We start from the raw sequence: 13364 nt of genomic DNA, 5'->3' as shown, positions 1-13364 counted from the left end.
CTTTCAGCACCCCTTCCTTAACAAGCCCGTATGCACCCTCCGTCGTAAATCCACTGATACTCCACCTTATCTTCAAATCTACTAACTCATTTACTGTGTCCCAGGAAGGATCTGTACAAACACTGCCCAGTCTCCAGGGGTAATCTCAACTCTTCTCAACGTTTACCCAATCCCTTCCTGTTTGACAGTCTTTTTTTTTAAGAAAGCCAATCTCTGCAGAGAAATTTTCTGTTCCTCTTTTGCTGAAGATTGTTTGTGTGTGTGATCAAGGGTTACAGGGAGAAAGCAGGAGAATGGGGTAGAGGAACTTATTAGCCATGATTGAATGGCAGAGCAGATTCGATGGGCTGAATGACCTATTTTCTGCTCCTATGTCTTATGGTCTTATGTACTTGTATGTGTTCATCTGTGTTTGTATGTTGTGTGCATTTGTATGTATGACTGTGTGTTTGTGAAAGTGTGTTTATTATGTGTGTGTGTGTTTTGGGAATATTTTTAGGCATAAGTATTTATACTTCTATATGACTGATTGTGTATGTTAACCAATTATTACATGCTTATTGAATAAAGTTTTGTTTTATAATAAACCAATAATCGTGAGTTTTAAGAAAACTTGTTGATAGATCTTTTTATAAAACCTAATATAGATAATTGGTTTTCATGATAACTGTAACAAGTATTTTTATTTAATGTTGTGACTTATAGCGTATTGGGATTAGACAGACTGTGCTGTCCCCGAACTTTTTGGTGGACTGGTTAGTAAGATTAGATGACATGGGATCTAGGGAGAGCTAGTCAATTAGGTACAAAACTGGCTTGACAGTAGGAGACAGAGGGTGGCGGTAGAGGGTTGTTGTTCAGATGAGAGGCCTGTGGCCAGAGGTGTGCCGCAAGGATCGCTGCTGTGTCCACTATTATTTGTCATTTGTATAAATGTTCCGGACGAGAATTTAGGAAACTCGATTAGTAAGCTTGTGAGTGACGCCAAAATTGGTGACAGAGGGCACAGTGAAGAAGATTATCTAAGATCACAGCCAGTTTGAGGAGTGGCAGATGGGGTTTAATTTAGATAAATGTGAGTTGTTGCATTTTGGTAAGACAGACCAGAGTAGGGCTTACACAGTTAATGGTAGGGCCCTGGGGAAAGTTGTCGAACAGGGAGACCTAGGGGTGCAGGTATTAGTTCCTTGAAAGCAGCATGACTGTTAGACAGATTGGTGAGGAAGGCGTTTGGCACACTTGCCTTCATTGATCAGAGCCTTGAGTGCAGGGAGTTGGGACATCATGTTATGGCTTCGGTGACGTTGGTAAGGCTACATTTGGAGGGGGTTACCTTACAGAAGTCTATAAAATCATGAGGAACGTGGATCATCCGGTGATAGGAAATTCAAAGCCTTAAGTGCTAACATTGGTATTTCTGTCTCAAAATGCCTTAATTAATGATCTGGGATGAAAAGGCACGTGCCATTGAGAAGCTGAAGTCACTGAAAACATTACCTATTCCACGCAAAGCTGGCCCAGTATGACATCATCAGTTTGCTCAGATTCTTTTCTCCTTCAGTCATGTCACCTGTTTATTAAAAAACTCAAAGTCATTCTGCTTCACGGCTTTAATGAATGAACACATCACACACTTTTTCCCATCTAGAAGGACATGGGGAGCAGATACATGGGAACGCCACCCCCTGCGAGTTCCCCTCTGAGCCACTCCCCATCCTAACTTGGAAATATATCGCCATTCCTTCACCATCGCTGGGTTGGAATCCTGGAATTCCCTCCCTAATGGCATTGTGGGTCCACCCACAGCACACAGAATCCCTACAGTGTGGAAACAGGCCCTTTGGCCCAACAAGTCCATGCTGACCCACAGAGCATCCCACCAAGTCCCATTCCCTTATAACCCACCTAATCTACACCTCCCTGAACACGATGGGCAATTGAGCATTTCCAATACACCTAACCTGCACATCTTCAGACTGTGGGAGGAAACTGGAGCACCCGGAGGAAACCCACGCAGACACGGGGTGAATGTGCAAACTCCACACAGGCAGTTGTGTGAGGCTGGAATTGAGCCCAGGTCCCTGGCTCTGTGAGGCAGCAGTGCTAACCACTGAGCCACTGGGCCACCCAAACATGGACTACAGCGGTTCAAGAAGGTAGTTCACCACCACCTTCTCAAGGGGAACTAGGGATGGTTAATAAATGCTGGGCCCAGCCAGCGATATCCACATCTTGTGAATGAATAAACAAGGGTGTAAATACTCAGCTGCCAACTAGCCCACGAGACCTAGTCAGGTGCCAGCTGTGACTCAGTGGGTCAGAGATAGTAAGAACTGCAGATGCTGGAGAATCTGAGATAACAAGGTGTACAGCTGGATGAACACAGCAGGCCAAGCAGCATCTGAAGGGTCTAGGCCCGAAACGTCAGCTTTCCTGCTCCTCTGATGCTGCTTGGCCAGCTGAGTTCATCCAGCTCTACATCTTGTTAACTCAGTGGGTCATACTCTCAACTTTAATTCCAAAGGTGTGGGTTAGAGACCCTCTCTAAATATGTGTGTGGATAATTCAGACTGAGATTCCAATTCAGTGAGAAGGGAGTGCTACTCTATTGAAGATGATGCCTCTCAGTGAGATATTGAACTGGGGTCCTGTTCATCCTCCAGGTGCTGTCAAGGCATGATTTTGAAAGGAACCTGGACATTACTCCTCCCGCAAATGCTGCGCAAATCATCAAACAGGCCACTTTTCTCATGGAGGTTTGGGACTGGATGCTGTGTTTCCTGCTTACAATAACAGGTGCTAAGGGAGAAGCCAACAGAAGCCATGGAGGAGTAAAGAAAGTACAGGGGCTGAGCTTAAGGAAGGAATGCACGGAGCAAAGAGGCGATATGAAAAGTCACAGAGGAGATTCACTAGGATGTTGCTCAGAACGGTGCATTTCAGCAATGGAGAGTCATGAGGAAAATGCAGGAAAGTTGGATTAAAAGATCAGCCCTGATCTCATTGAATAGTAGAGCAGACTCGATGGACCAAATGGCCTACTCCTGCTGCTACCTTTAATGGTCTTAAGAGAGACTGGATAAGCTCGGGTTGTTTTCTTTGGAGCAGAGAAGGTTGGAGGTGGGGTGTGGTGGGAGCCTGATAGAAGTGTCAGAGATAATGGGAACTGCAGATGCTGGAGATTCCAAGATAATAAAATGTGAGGCTGGATGAACACAGCAGGCCAAGCAGCATCTCAGGAGCACAAAAGCTGACGTTTCGAGCCTAGACCCTTCATCAGAGAGGGTCTGGTGATGAAGGGTCTAGGCCCGAAACGTCAGCTTTTGTGCTCCTGAGATGCTGCTTGGCCTGCTGTGTTCATCCAGCCTCACATTTTATTAGCCTGATAGAAGTGTGTCAGATTAAGAGGGGGATGGACAGGGTGGATAGGAAGCAGCGTTTCCCTTGGTTAAAGGGTCTGTAACGAGGGGGTATCATTTTAAAATGAAAAGCAGGAGTTTGGAGTGGACTTAAGGAGAAACATTTTCATTGAGAGGGCGTCGGTGTCTGGAATACAGTGCGTGGAATACAGTGCCCGGAATACAGTGCCCGGAAGGGGAGTTAAGGTGGGAAACGTCACAAACTTTGAAAAGTACTTGGGCGTGAATCGCAGAATTCTTTTACAGTACAGAGGAATGGACACTTGAGGTGTCACAACATTCAAGGCTATGGGCCTAGTGTAGGCAGTAGTATATTTCTGGCAGTACAGACTTGATGGGGTGAATGGCTTCTTCTGTACTATATGATTCTACAAACAGTGACCACATTTCAAAAGAGCTTCGTTGGCCGTAAAGCACTTTGATATGTCCTGAGAGCATGAAAGGCACTATATAAATACAAGTTATTTATTTCTGACCCTCAAAAACCTATCATATGGAGATCTAAACACTCAGTGCCACCAGACTATTTAACCTGTTAAGCCATCACAGTTATCCCTCACTGTGTATAGATGAAGTTAACCAATCTATTCAGATAGTGACACACCTCTGGATCAGTTGCGGCTTAAACCCCGCCTCCCCGCAAGGCTCAGAGATAGGGACGTTAACACTCTACCAAAAGAGCTTATCACTGTGCAGATATCTTTTAAATTAACCTAAGCCACATGTAATATGGGCCCTGTAGTTCTGTGAAGCTCCTTACCGAGTAACACATTAAAAGCAGGGATGAAGGGCCCTCCGAAAACAAAGGATAGCTCAGCAGCATGAGGAGCTCTCTTAAACTGGGGTATTCTTTGTTCATAGTAACTCGCTCGGTGCTGGAATTCATACAAAAACACAGGGTTCCCGGCATCTGCAAACACAACATTGGAAAAACGGCCTGGAACCTCAGCAGGTGAAAGCAGACACAATGCATTCACAGCAGTGCTAACCCCAGTCATAAATCCCAAATGGGCCCAAACCCCTTCCCGTTCACTCCCAATGCATACAATCCTGATGGACCCAAACCCCTTCCCGTTCACTCCCACTGCATACAATCCTGATGGACCATACCCCTTCCCGTTCACTCCCACTGCATACAATCCTGATGGACCCAAACCCCTTCCTGTTCACTCCCACTGTATAGAATCCTGATGGACCCAAACCCCTTCCCGTTCACTCCCACTGCATACAATCCTGATGGACCCAAACCCCTTCCCGTTCACTCCCACTGTATACAATCCTGATGGACCCAAACCCCTTCCCATTCACCCCCACTGCATACAATCCTGATGGACCCAAACCCCTTCCCGATCACTCCCACTGTATACAATCCTGATGGACCCAAACCCCTTCCTGTTCAGTAACATTGTGATAATCTCATCACCTTGCTGTGCTCTGATGGAGCGGTGCACTCAATCCATATCTAGTCAGTAATGACTCAATAACCGGCTCTCTAATCAACAGAGATGCCTACAAGACATTATGGACTCTCTCCCATTGTACAGTATTCTTGATGCTGGTGAAGCATATACATTGAAGCTGTTGCACTCTCTGCACTGATATTAACTGAGGCCTCACTAATTTCCCAAGGTTGACAGATCCACTCACCTTTGTAAAACTGAGCAGCTCTCAGAGTCGGAATAGTTATGAACACATCGCCAAACAGGTCCAAATATCGGTCTTTCAGTGTGTCAGAGTCATTCACATCCTCAAAGTATTCATCAAAAATCAGGCCTGCATTCTCCTCACCAAACTAATCAGAGAGTTAAATCACTCACAGTCCCATAGAACAATATGTTGCGACAAGAAAACGGAGAAGACCCCAAAGCGATAATAAGCATGCTGTTGGGGCCCAGGGTCACGAGAGAATTTACACATTGGAATTTTGAATTCCTCATGCTGGGTCTTTTACCCTGACATTTATCTTTAAACCTCATACCTTTGACCTTCTGACTGAAAGTGGGAGCAATACTCTCAGAGTTAGGGACAGTTGGTTGTGAAGCTGGAGGAAGTTATGGAGAGGGGAAGACCGTGAGAGGGTCTCACATGGTCTGACTCAGCCTGGGACAGGGTGACGGGCTCGATCCTTGGTGAGGAAGCAGCGTTTGTGCTGAGGAACAAAAACAGCAGCTTCTCTCTTCCCCATATGTAATTGGAGGGAACTACGTCTCACCAGCACCTGCTGCTTGGAGGCAGGTTCATAACTGAACAGAGAACGGAGGCATCGGTGGAGCTGGGGCTGAGGTGGAGTTGGCGATTTGTCTGTATAATGAGAAACCTAAGTGTTCTTTTAAAGATACCATGGTGTTGCAGTTGGTTAGCTCAGCTGATGGACAGCTGGCTTGTAGTGTGGAGGGATGCCATCAGCGCAGGTTCGATTCCTGCACCAGCTGAGGTTACCACAAAGGGCTCTCCTTCTCAACCTTTTGCCCGAGGTTTGATGGCTCTCAGGTTAAACCACCATCAGTCATCTCTCTCTCTGAGACAGGGGGTCGATAGTAACTTTACTGAGCGATAATACATAGATAAGGAAATGAGAGGTGGCTGAGAAACAGACAAAACAGTGAAAGTTCTGACAGATAAGAAAGGTGGCAGGTGATGCAGTTCCACCAGCAATTTCATTCTGGCAATGCCAAATCTGTTGTCCCTCCCTAATTACCCACAAACAGACTAACTTGCTGGGCCAGTCCAGATGTTAGCTAAGAGTCAGCCACATTACTGAGAGACTGGAGTCACAGGTAGGCCAGAAGATTTCCTTGCTAAAGGAAAAGAAGCAGATGGGTTTTTACATTATTTGGTGATAGCTTCATGATCACCGTGACTGAGGTACAGTTTCAGGAGCAGATTTCCATCATGACGTGAAATTCCACCAAGTGTGTGGTGGGATTTGATCCCACATCCCCTGGGCACTTGTGCTGGCCTCTGGATTATTACTCAGCAACATGATGACAACGCACTGACACAGTCAATCATATCGAAGGATGCAGACAGGTTAGGAAGGACAGAGGCTCACAGATGTCCTGAATTCTCCCTCCTACAGCATTCCACATGTTCATCAACCAAACAGGAACCTCTCAACCTGCTTCAGCTTCTGATGATTCATTTCATATCTTGGTCAGAAAGACCAAATGCTCTTAGCCACATTCACCTCTGAATCAGTGTACAAAACAATGAAGACATTGAGATGGAGTAAGTTACATTGAGTTTACTTGGAGACAAATTCCTGTCCTGGAGATGTTTCTACACCAACAGCCAGCTAGAAAATATAATAATCAAAAATGTCTTACCAGGGGTTTTATAAACTGGTTAATTTTCTCCTGAATTTGTTCTCTGTTTATTCCTGCTTCCCAGTTGGATAAAATGATTTTCTGTACAGTAATGAAAAGTAAATTTAAACATTTAACTGATATCCAGAGGAGAGCACATGATAATAGCTCAGCTGATAACAGTGATATCATCCATCCAGCAAAGAGCTATCGGTGGGAGGTCAAAGGGTAACACACCAGGAACACCTGGAAATGTGAGAACAAAAATCTAAAATCATATTTCAATATGGCCCGGAGGGTCAGTGCTGAGGGAGTGTCGCACTGTCGGAGGGTCAGTGCTGAGGGAGTGTCGCATGTCGGAGGGTCAGTGCTGAGGGAGTGTCGCACTGTCGGAGGGTCAGTGCTGAGGGAGTGCCGCACTGTCGGAGGGTCAGTGCTGAGGGAGTGTCGCACTGTCGGAGGGTCAGTGCTGAGGGAGTGGACACTATCGGAGGGTCAGTGCTGAGGGAGTGGACACTGTCGGAGGGTCAGTGCTGAGGGAGTGGACACTGTCGGAGGGTCAGTGCTGAGGGAGTGGGCACTGTCGGAGGGTCAGTGCTGAGGGAGTGGACACTGTCGGAGGGTCAGAGCTGAGGGAGTTGACACTGTCGGAAGGTCAGTGCTGAGGGAGTGGGCACTGTCGGAGGGTCAGTGCTGAGGGAGTGCTTCAATTCCTTGTATTTTCCTGAATTTAAATTTCACCATTTTCCCCTGTGGGATATGAATCCATGTTCCCAGAGCATTAAACAGGATGTTGAATTGTTCAAAACCAAAAGAATTGCGGAAGCTGTGAATCAGGAACAACAACGAATTTGCTGGAAAAGCTCAGCAGGTTCGGCAGCATCAGTGAAGGAACAAATGGAGTTAACGTTTCGGGTCTGGTGACCCTTCCTCAGAACCGTTCTGATCACTGGACCCGAAACATTAACTGTGTTGAATTGCTAATCCACTGACATTACCACAATACCACCTTATCCTCTACAGTGACCACTCTGTCAATGTTGATTCCTGCTCTCTCTCCCTGGCCTGGAACAATTTATCAACTTAGCCTCAAAATTCCAGCAGATCCCACTTTCACACATTAGTCTCCAATTCTTCCCTTGTGTCTCTCATTTTCTCTGTTTAATTCCTGGGAACAGAGTACTGCCCCTATAGCACTGAAGCATGCTGACTCCCACCATTAGCTCTCTCTCTCTCTCTCTCTCTCTCTCTCTCTCCACTTCCTGTTTGTATTCCAAGTTCCCAGCATCCGTGCTATTCTGCTTTTGGGAATGTTGGAATCGTCTAGTCCACAGGCAGTAAACCCTTTAGACGGTTTTGGCATCAGATGGGTAATTGGCTGGCTGTAGATGTTTGGTGTTATAAAGATGGAAGCTGGAGGTTTTGGTAGTGGAGAGGGTTATAAACCGAGCACCATGGATCTAAGATAACAAGGTGTAGAGCTGGATGAACACAGCAGGCCAAGCAGCATCAGAGGAGCAGGGAAATTGACGTTTTGGGCCTAGACCCTTCATCAGAAATTTTGCAATTTGAGCTTTGCTTTAAAAAGACAATTTTTAAAGTCTTTTGGTGACAAACAATGGTGACACTGTATGAGAGGAGAGTGTTGATTAGTTAGTAAGTGAAAATAATCCCCATTGGCAGACAGACATTCTGTCTCCTTTTTCTGCACAAGTGCTCTTCTCTCTCTTTGGACTCTATCCCCAACGATCATTTACTCCTTACCCCCTCCTCGATACTTTTGTAGCTGTCATCAGGTCTAAGGTCTAAGGGACCCGAAACATTAACTCTGATTTCTCTTCGCAGATGCTGCCAGACCTGCTGGGTTTTTCTAGCAGTTTCTGTTTTTGTTTGATGAGACTGGTTTAACAGTGAGCAAGCCTCCACCAGCTGCCTGTGTTGGTGTTACCTCGGGATGGACAAGGCTCCCTATCAGTTCCTCTGTTGTCACTCCAACCAGGATCGGGATTTGCTGAAACTGTCTGTTCTGGAACATCTTCCAGGGATTATCAGGAAGGAAATATCCATCCACAATGAGAGCAGGAATTAACTGGTACAATTCATTCTGAAACAGGGATTAGCGTTATACATAAACAACAAGAAAAGTCAGTGCATGATTTTCACAGCAGTGTTTTACATGTAATGAGCCATTTCTTGAAGCCTAGTGGCTTCCAGAAGGAAGGGAACGCAGCTGCTGAGATAACAAAGTGTGGGGCTAGATGGTCACAGCAGGCCAAGCAGCATCTTAGGAGCAGGAAAGCTTCAAGCAGCATCTTTGCTGCTTGGCCTGTTGTGTTCATCCAGCTTCACACTTTGTAATCTCGGGTTCTCCAGCCTCTGCAGTTCCCATTATCACTAACACAGCTGTCAATTGTACACAGTAAGCTCACACAAACTGCACACTAGGTACATCTCTCCTGCTCTTATCCAGACGGTGCACCACACAGTGTTTTTTTTGAAGTTCTCCAGGCAGGACACGCGGTATCCCAGTCTTTGTTCAGCAGGAAGCTGGTGCTCCCTCCCTCCAGGTTGCAGCCCAGTGCCTTCATGTACTCAAAACCCGAGTGTGCGATTTATACTGTTAGCCTTCCGACCCACAGCTAGAGCGCACACTACCGGAATCATAGAATTGAAGCAGAGAATCCCCACATTGCGGGAGCAGGACAGCCACACTGCCCCTCCGAAAGAATCCCACCCAGACCAGCCACCACACCCCACCCTATTCCTGTTACGCTAAATTCCCCATGGCTAACCCACCTAACTTTAAACGGAGACAGAGAGGTCACAGGAGCACATGAGGAGGGGCAAAAATGGATAAAGGGGCAGGAGTGGAGGGGCTTGGGCAGGAGTGGAGGGGGAGGGAGCAGGAGTGGAGGGGGAGGGAGCAGGTGTGGAGGGGGAGGGGGCAGGTGTGGAGGGGGAGGGGGCAGGTGTGGAGGGGGAGGGGGCAGGTGTGGAGGGGGAGGGGGCAGGAGTGGAGGGGGAGGGGGCAGGAGTGGAGGGGGAGGGGGCAGGAGTGGAGGGGAAGGGGGCAGGAGTTGAGGGGGAGGGGGCAGGAGTTGAGGGGGAGGGGGCAGGAGTTGAGGGGAGGGGGCAGGAGTGGAGGGGGAGGGGGCAGGAGTGGAGGGGGAGGGGGCAGGAGTGGAGGGAGAGGGAGCAGGAGTGGAGGGGAGGGGGCAGGAGTGGAGGGGAAGGGGCAGGAGTGGAGGGGAGGGAGCAGGCGTGGGGGGGAGGGGCAGGAGTGGGGGGGAGGGGCAGGAGTGGAGCGGAAGTGGGCAGGAGTGGAGGGGGAGGGGGCAGGAGTGGAGGGGGAGGGGGCAGGAGTGGAGGGGGAGGGAGCAGGAGTGGAGGGGAAGGGGGCAGGAGTGGAGGGGGAGGGGGCAGGAGTGGAGGGGAAGGGGGCAGGAGTGGAGGGGAAGGGAGCAGGAGTGGAGGGGAAGGGAGCAGGAGTGGAGGGGAAGGGAGCAGGAGTGGAGGGGGAGGGGGCAGGAGTGGAGGGGGAGGGGGCAGGAGTGGAGGGGGAGGGGGCAGGAGTGGAGGGGAAGGGGCAGGAGTGGAGGGGAGGGAGCAGGAGTGGGGGGGAGGGGCAGGAGTGGAGCGGAAGTGGGCAGGAGTGAAGGGGGAGGGGGCAGGAGTGGAGGGGGAGGGGGCAGGAGTGGAGGGGGAGGGGCAGGAGTGGAGGGGGAGGGGCAGGAGTGGAGGGGAAGGGGCAGGAGTGGAGCGGGAGGGGGCAGGAGTGGAGGGGGAGGGGGCAGGAGTGGAGGGGGAAGGGGCAGGAGTGGAGGGGGTGGGAGCAGGAGTGGAGGGAGATGGGGCAGGAGTGGAGAGGGTGGGGCAGTAGTGGAGGGGATGGGGCAGGAGTGGAGGGGGATGGGGCAGGAGTGGAGGGGGATGGGGCAGGAGTGGAGGGGGAGGGAGCAGGAGTGGAGGGGGAGGGAGCAGGAGTGGAGGGGGAGGGAGCAGGAGTGGAGGGGGAGGGAGCAGGAGTGGAGGGGAAGGGGTCAGAAGAGAGGGAGGGATTGGAGGATGGAGGAGAAAGGAGGGAGGTAGTGTTGAGGAGAGGGTGATGTGTTTGGGGGAAGAGTGTGTGTTTGGGAGGGGAGAGTTTGCCAGTTAGGGTTTGAAACTTAGTTAGAAACATCAGTAAGGTCATGGCCAGTCTGTAATGACTGGTGCTGAGGAGAACACTCTGCTGGCCTCACAGGGTCCTTTAACATCCCCACTGAGCAGGCAAAACCTTGGATTTACTGCCTCAGAGAGAAGGGCTGAGTTTAATCTGTCCTCCGCTGGGAGAACACATCCTCACTCAGTAAACCTTTAGGTCAAGGACTGTTCCAGTTTACACAATCAGATTCAAACAGAATATTTGTGTGTTGAGTGTGAAGCAATGTACCAGTCTCACGGTGATTTCAGCCATCTCTTCTTTAGACTTGATACTGAGGCAGCGCAGCAGCAGCTGTGACTGAGTGCAGTTACACCCTGCTATCTGAGCGACTTCCTGCAAAAACACAAGATCAGACATCACACACCAGGCCCTTCCCAAAGTTCTCCTGGCAACCCACAGCCCCCTCGGCATCAGGAAGGAATTGCATTTATGTAGTCGCTTCCTAACGTGGCTAGAATGTCTCAAAGTCTTTCACAGGCAATGAAATGCTGAGGAGGGCTCCCTGTTGGTCAGTTGGAAATAGCAGCATTCAATTTGTGCACGGTAAGCTCCCACTGAACGCAGTGTGAGAAAGCAGAGGATCACAACACAAACGGAACAAGCTTCTTCACTGAACACCCTCATAGCCCCCGGCCTGTCGGGTCACTCTGTCCTCTCTAAGCTCAGTAAGTGGGACGTAGATTGCAACGAGAAAAATGGGGCTTCCTCCAATTCAGACCTAAAACAGATCAATACAGGACCTTTCTAAATGGTGACAAGTCATAAACCATGGAAGAACAGAGTTGGCTGGAGTTACAAGTGCAAAGGTCATCAAAATGACATTGACTAGTCTAGAGAGTAATGAGAAAGGTGTATGGGATGCTAGTCATAGAGTCATACAGCACAGAAACTGAGCCTTTTCAGTCCATGCTGATCATAATCCTAAACTAAACTAGTCCCAACTGCCTGCTCCTGGCCCATATCCCTCCAAACCTTTCCTGTTCGTGTAGTTATCCTAATGTCTCTTAGATGTTGTAGCTGTACCTGCAGCCATCAGTTCTTCAGGAAGTTCATTCCATGAGAACATAAGGGAGTGGAATGATGCCTCAGGTGTACAAAGCCCTGGTTAGATCACACACAGTGAGCACTGCACTCTGAGAAGGGTATCCTGATGCAAGAGGGACAGCAGGGTAGGCTCGCCGGAATGAAACCTGGTATTACAAGGTGGGACTATCAAAACGGGTTTGATTCCCTGGAATTCAGAAGGAAAAGGGATGATTTGATCAAAGTTTTTAAGGAAATGATATGATGGGGGATGGGACAGTGTTTATAATTTTATTGATTTCCAGATACACATTGAGAACCTGAAGGGGAAATGAGGATGGAACTGATGTCAAAAGGTTAATTTATAGATCAACACATTGGGTTAAAAATTGCAAATGTGATAACCATGTCATCTGGCATCATGGAGCATGCTCTGTAAGTACGAAAGCACATGAGACTTCTGAGGTGAAAGGTCAATGGCCATAATCTGAGGTCCCCATGAATAAAACGTCTTCGTTACACACCCCTCACTGTTACTGCAAACTCTCAGCAAACTCACGTCAGCCAGCTGGGTTGGTACTGGGGGCACCAATCCTGGCATTAGAGAGCTCCCACTTTCCAGTATCGCCTGATGGAATAAACCAGTGGATAGTGGAGATAACATCTGGAATAAAATGTAGAAAAGAGATTTAGAACATGATAAGATACTTCAGGAATAGTATGTGGGATTGTGTTCACTGTGTTCTTAAGTCATCTGCTCAATTATCTTTGAGTATGCAGGGAATGGGAATGATCACTGGATGGGAGGGATCAGTGACATCTTTGACAGTGTAGCACCCCCTCGGTACAGTAACAACCTTTTTGAGTTAGATTCTGACTGCATTTTCCTGGAGTTGTACCGGACCTCACAACCTTCAGAGTCAGAGCTTCACAGTCAGTGTGATCACTGACCAGAAAGCAACATGAATACCCAAACAGCCAGACAAGTGCCAACTACATAAATCACATTTTGTCTCTTATCAAGATCCCAGCTGAAGTACCGACTCGACAAGTCAGACTCCAGAATGAAATCTGGTTTGATAGTCAATAAATGTATGTTTCTGCTTCGTCGTTTACTGTTGTTATTAGTCACTGAAGCAAACCCACATGAGGCTGCAGCTTTTCTTCAACAATGGAACTGATGTTTTACTCCACAAAAGAAGCAAGCTATCTGAATATGAAAGACAGTTCGAATGATTGTAAAATACAGAATAAAATCACATTTCAATCTGTTTCCTGACACTATCCATTACAGAGATTCAAGTCCAGAGATCAGTGTTTCTCCTTGAACTGACTCCTTTCCATTCCTTTGCTGTGTGGAGACAATCTTTGGGTCCTTTCTAAGTCTGCTGAGATGAACTTTTCATAAATCCT

At 48.2% G+C, this 13364-nt stretch overlaps 1 protein-coding gene across 2 annotated transcripts in view; it reads right to left on the bottom strand.

Annotated features, from left to right (window-relative positions):
* ces2b (carboxylesterase 2b) overlaps positions 1–13364 on the bottom strand; it is a 74388-nt gene that overhangs the window by 1159 nt on the left and 59865 nt on the right. The window contains exons 18-24 of one of the 2 annotated variants that reach the window (XM_048546353.2): positions 12511–12615; positions 11157–11261; positions 8673–8828; positions 6746–6826; positions 5067–5211; positions 4180–4329; positions 1498–1570 (exon numbers count right to left, since the gene is read on the bottom strand). In XM_048546353.2, the coding sequence (XP_048402310.2) occupies positions 1498–1570; positions 4180–4329; positions 5067–5211; positions 6746–6826; positions 8673–8828; positions 11157–11261; positions 12511–12615 (815 nt within the window). The remainder of the gene's footprint in view (positions 1–1497; positions 1571–4179; positions 4330–5066; positions 5212–6745; positions 6827–8672; positions 8829–11156; positions 11262–12510; positions 12616–13364) is intronic. The other variant, XM_059651787.1, reaches the window with a different exon arrangement.

The sequence above is a fragment of the Stegostoma tigrinum genome, chromosome 16 (genome assembly GCF_030684315.1).
Source record: "Stegostoma tigrinum isolate sSteTig4 chromosome 16, sSteTig4.hap1, whole genome shotgun sequence".
In the NCBI taxonomy this organism is placed as follows: Eukaryota; Metazoa; Chordata; class Chondrichthyes; order Orectolobiformes; family Stegostomatidae; genus Stegostoma; species Stegostoma tigrinum.
Note: the sequence above shows the minus strand (reverse complement) of the source record. Positions and strands in the feature narration are given on the sequence as shown.